Genomic DNA, 5728 nt, shown 5'->3' on the forward strand with positions numbered 1-5728 from the left:
GGACTAATACCTTATAAGCAATTTTTATTCCAGATACTTTGAGTCTATTTTATTCTGTACAGACAGTTTAGAGGTTAAAAACACAAAGTGTGAGTCAACATTTTTTTCTTCTTCCCAATGGTCATAATAGGGTACAATGAATTCAAAACCAAAAACTAAACAAACTCATAGTCCTCATACTCTCCGGACATCAAAATCGACACTTTCCATTATGAATTCACACTTTGATCTGATGGGAAACAAACACACTGAAGGGCACAAATGATTTTTATTGTCATAGGTAAATGGGATGTCGAAAAGCTCCAGGAATACCACAGGTGAGCAGAGACCTACAAGGACTAGCTGCATCAGCAATAGTACAGAGCTTAAAAAAATATATTCCACAGACATGTACTTTTCAAGTACAGCTAGATGAACTTTGGGTAAATACAACATACTGTTGACATGTTTTGGTAAACAAGTTCCTTTAGCAACAAGAACATGTAAGCTTTACAATCCAAAAGCCTCACCAGTTTTATGTTCACCTTTTTTAAGAATGGAAATCTTACACAAAACTAAACAAACTGATAGGATATTTATACAGTCAAGTAGGGAAAATCAAAAGTCCTTTTTGACTGAGGGTCATTCTTAACCATGTGTAGCGATGATTCAGTTCTCCAACAAACCATGCAAAACAATAATTGTTTTCACAACAGGTACTTTAAATACTAATATGCAAAGTAACACCTATTAAATAAAAAATGCATCATCTTAAAATGAATCACAGGCCCTTACTCATGAACAAATGATCTGTAAAAATACATTTGACTTCTTCTGTGGCTTTTGGTCAGAGCGCCTCTAGAAATGACGGACTCTCTTCTGTTTCGTTGCCGTTCTGGATGCAGAAGGCAAATCTTGTGAAAGAAAACCAAACAGGAAAAAAAAAAAAAAAATCATGAAAATGCTTCAAGTTTTAGAACTGGGCCTGCCCAGCTCTTTTGAGGAAGTCCAACATTAAATATGTACTTAAGTTAGTAATGCACACAGCATTCTCCTCTTAGAAAGTCCTGACATGGTTTTTCCAGATGCATTTAAACAATGAAAGTGGCAATTAGACACATACTGTACAAAACTGCTTAGTACACACTACCAGGGTACAAAGTACAGCAGGTTACCAATCCATCTCACCATGTAAAAAGCAATAGCTTATTGGAGCGTTGGTCACAAGACTGCAGCTTTCAGTTACTCCAGTTTAATACTTATTGATGCCAAATATTCGGACTCCATGTAACTGTGGCAATTTTGGGATAAGCACACTTAAAAGAGAAGCAGTGTTTATAATAAAGTGGGTTGGATCATACTTTGTGTAGAAGCTTGCCAGGAAGTACCTGTAAAAAATGTAAAGAAAAAATAAAAGATTAGCAATGTTGCATTGAACATTTTCAACAACAAGGAATTAAAATAACTTGTGGGTTCTTTCTTTGCAGTCACATTTTTACTCCCATTGCAGGAGTGTTTGACATATTAAAGTTTCAATCTTTGTCTGTGCATCATTGATGGGGAACTTGTTACAACTTAATAAATAATAATTATATATATATATATATATATATATATATATATAAAAGAGAGCTTGAACCTAGTTCTGTTCACTACATTTCTTAGCAACAATATATCAAAGGAAAATAAATTCCACTTCCACAGAATTAAGAAAATACATTTAATCAAGGGTTAAGTAGCCTAAGTTACTAACAGTTCAATTTGAACAAAAATGGAAATAGTTTACTTTTGAAGGAAATGCATTAAGTATAAATTATATAAAGATATAGATGCTGCTAAGGAAGCTTTTTGGAGTATTTTTTACTCAATTGCAACACTATGGAAAGAATGTGTAATAGAGAACAGGAAAGATACCACCTCGGTCAATAGCACAGCAACATTTCACTGTGCATTAATATTTTTTGCGTTTGTGCCACACAATGCCTCTTAGTATACAATTTTCTGTAAGGTTCTATCTTACAGGATGTATTTGTTTGATTGTATAACCGTGGAAAACAATCTTACAATATTATTGGCGAGATGGTGAAAAACTTTCTTGAAGATGTGAACTGCACTCCATAGTCGAGCTGCTCCCAGTGGGTAAGTAGTCTGGCTTTGCCCTGATCTGGCGTCTCGAATGGGGTGCCCTTCACTGCATGCAGGAATACGTACATCCCCTGCAAATTCAAACACACAGCTTTTAGGCTGTTAAGCAACATTCAGACCCTACTTACAAAGGCCTTCTTCTACACAGTAAAGCTTCTGTGTACCATCTTAATACAACACTTCAGTCAATGCAAAACAAAATATAATAATCTTTTTTGTTTAATGGGTTAATTTGTCCATGAAAGTAAATTGAAATGTGAAAATCTGTAGCCACAACAGCTAAAGCACAGGTAATCACAATCTGAATATAAACAATTTGAATATATCCACACCTACAGCTCTGCCCTCCCCAAAACTATCACTTACTAGAATGTTGGCGTGCAATTTTTTGCCAGTAATGTTGAAGAATAGTGTATACAACATGGACAACGTTGAGGATTGCCTTTCATTAAATACTTATTTTGAAGAAAAAATATGACTGGAGACTAGCCCCATTAATACATTAATGAATATACTGCAGTGTGAGAAAAGGAACTAGAAGGCAGCTTCAGGACAGAGATTTCAAACATTAATATCGTACCTCATAAGCTACCAAATAAGCAAAAAGCAGGAAATGATTCCTCCGTTTAAAATAATTTGACGAGCGTCTTGTTGTGCATCCTTCACCACGTGCAGAGCCCCTTTTGTGTTCGATCAATTATGTCATACAAACATTACAGCCATAACCTTGGTTTTATTTGTATTTGAAGGCATTGTTAATGTGTTTAGGAAATATCCCTTTGTTTCAGTAACAGCTGTCTGCTGCACTCCATCCTCAAGATAACAACTCCAGGGATTTCAATTGGCATAAGAGCAGCTGGGATTAAAAGCAGAGCACACACGGAGCAGGAAAAAAGCACAGCAATAAGACAAACCAGCAAATACAAAGAAGACTATTATCTCAATATATTGACACAGAGGAAGTAACTTATTTTCAGAACTTCCCCATTTCTACACAACTGCTGATCTTGGAAAAAGCTATACATTTCATTTCTACTTTTATGTTCTTACTAAAAAAAAAAATAACAAAAATGCATGCAACAGTTAACTAATACACTTAATTACATGAAATACGAGATATGGACTATGTAGTCAAGTGTAGCTTAATCTGGCAGTGGTTACACTTTCAAGTTTAGCTGGTGTTTAAACATGTAGTTTTGGTTCCTTTTTTCATTCTTCTGGGCATGATAAAAGGTTTCAGGATACATGATTACTCACCAAATTGTGAATAACATTTGTTAGGGTCCACACAACTGGTACGCTGAAGAAGGGAATGCTGAGTAACACGATATGAAGCATTCCAACACCAAGTGCATAGGTCAGCCAGATTCCCCTACTGTTCATTACTCTTGTGTTGGGGTTCACTTCACTGTGTGCAACACCTACATTCATTTTGTTCTGGGAAAGACAAAAACATACGAAACTCCAGTGAATGGACTTTGGATTTATTTATTTCATGGGGGTCAGGGGAGGTGGGTGGTAGTCGGGTTGTGAATAAGTTGTGAAAGACTTACAATTACAATAATAATAGTAAAGAAACAACCCCAACAAAGTAAGAAGTAAGACTTTTGTATTTGCTGACTGTGGGAGCCCCCTCTGAGCTTTTATTGTGTAAAATATCTGTGCTATTGCATTGTAGCTCAAGCTGTGAAATTCAACATTCCCTTTAATTCATAAATCCCAATGGCCATGGCACTAAACCTCTCCTCCTACAATGATCTTAATGAAAGACTTCCCGTTCCTAACACTTCTTTAAAATGTATTTGACTGTTGTGAATTCTTGCTTCCCGGGGCTCCAAAATCACTTTTAATACCAGACCAAATGCACTATTAGTCATCCCTTTTCCTTGATTCCTCCTGATCTAAAAATTGTTCCCAGCTCTGCAACATTTTCCCTCTTTGTAATAATATGGCCCATCAAATACTACATTTGCCAGCAATCAGCAGTTCACATCAAACCCTCATAACTCCAAAAAGTAATTCTGCAATAAGTCAATACTAACTCCTTAGCAGTGTTTTGATCTCCTTGAAAGGCGAGCGAGCATCATTCATTATGCTTTCTGCAGTAATTATTTTAGTGGAAAAGATCAGGTGGCTTGGTTTGAAACGTTAAATACAATGAAAAAGTAGTGAAAGACAATTGCACTGGATCAAATCAGAGGAAACATGGGTTTCTGCATTAAACAGCACAGACTGTCCTGTGGTGTGCTAAAATACTTTGAAGGGTACCCACAACTGAGAAGTGCAATAAAGCGTGTGTAAACCACCTTTCAGTCTTGTAATCGTGTGGCTTTGCATAGTCCAAGATAAACAACTGCATATTTACTTGATTATGAAAGTGTCTGGTCGGTGGAACAAAGTTCAGTGTTGCATCACTGGTATTTGCGCAGTTTCTTAAACACTTGCACCACGATTTTGTTTTGTTTTCTTTCCCCAAAAAAAGTCTTGGCATCTCTCCGAGTACAATGAACCATTTATATGCATGTTTGCAATACAATAAGTTGCAGCAATTGAACAGACAATGTAAGTTCAAGATTAAGGAACGATCAAGTGCAGTATGTTATGCACATTATGCACCGGTTAACGTCTTCGGTTCATTTCAGATATATCGTATCTTATATAAGGACTTCGGCTTAACAATGTGCACCTACATAATAATATAATTCAAAACAAAACACTAAAAAACGTCGGGAAATAACTGAAACAAGCTCAGAAATTGTAGGTCAAGATGCAAGGGGTAAAAAAAAACAAAATGATGTAGTGGCTTTTTCAGGAGTGATGTAACCATGCAGCCACAGGGGTTAACGCATTTGTATTCCTCCAAACAATTAAGTATTATTAATAATGCAGCAATCGGTGCATTGAAATCAACGTAGGAAATACTTTATAACAACAGCAAAATCCCTGTTGTCCCTATCGTCACCTAATTATATTTTAAATCAAGTCTACTTGCAATGATCAAAAAGTCGTTTTCAGATTGCCAGTGTCCTTTCGATATACATTTCTTAAAAGAGAAAGCAATCAATTGGCTTTGCATAGCTTCATTTGTAAACCAAGTTTTAAAAAGCATATCTCTTGATTTAACTTGTCAATGTACCATAAAGCACAAACAAGTTATAGTGTTAGAGTCTAATTAGTTGCACAGTATCACAGATCGCTCTCTTTTCATTGCGGTTTTTTTAAGCTACTTAGCTACAACACCAGTTGAATAAGGATTTACAGCTGGAGAAATATCTAGGTCACCAGTGAAAACACACACGAAACATTTGTTATATATGTATTTACTCATGGGCATTACAACATTTAGAAGCAATTTCTACTTACAGAAGTGGCTTATTAAAGACGTCTGCTCTAAAATATTATCCTGATACGAAAACGAAGGCCGACAACCTCACTCACCCCCACGATGATGATGTTGTTGACTGTAGTTCTGTTCACTCAAAGAATTCACACAGCCCGGAAATGGAGGGGGCGTAATCGAGTGACTGACAGCTATGTCAACCAATCGCTGCATAGAAACAGAAACTTCAGCTATGACGTGAACAGTTGGGGGCTGGGCTTCCGC

General features: G+C 36.3%; 1 protein-coding gene across 2 annotated transcripts; it reads right to left on the reverse strand.

Annotated features, from left to right (window-relative positions):
• Positions 1–251: 251 nt before the first annotated feature.
• On the reverse strand, positions 252–5659 carry ormdl1 (ORMDL sphingolipid biosynthesis regulator 1). Of its 2 annotated transcripts, none has more exons than XM_066687434.1 (4): positions 5563–5659; positions 3382–3561; positions 2044–2195; positions 252–1367 (listed from the first exon to the last, which is right to left on the reverse strand). In XM_066687434.1, exons 2-4 carry the CDS (start codon positions 3553–3555, stop codon positions 1232–1234), a joined length of 462 nt encoding a protein of 153 aa, XP_066543531.1. In that variant the 5' UTR covers positions 3556–3561; positions 5563–5659; the 3' UTR covers positions 252–1231. The 2 variants fall into 2 exon arrangements, with proteins under 2 accessions (XP_066543531.1, XP_066543530.1); XM_066687433.1 differs by having other exon boundaries at positions 5488–5599.
• Between the last annotated feature and the right edge of the window lie 69 nt (positions 5660–5728).

Source organism: Amia ocellicauda, chromosome 16 (assembly GCF_036373705.1).
Source record: "Amia ocellicauda isolate fAmiCal2 chromosome 16, fAmiCal2.hap1, whole genome shotgun sequence".
NCBI lineage: Eukaryota > Metazoa > Chordata > Actinopteri > Amiiformes > Amiidae > Amia > Amia ocellicauda.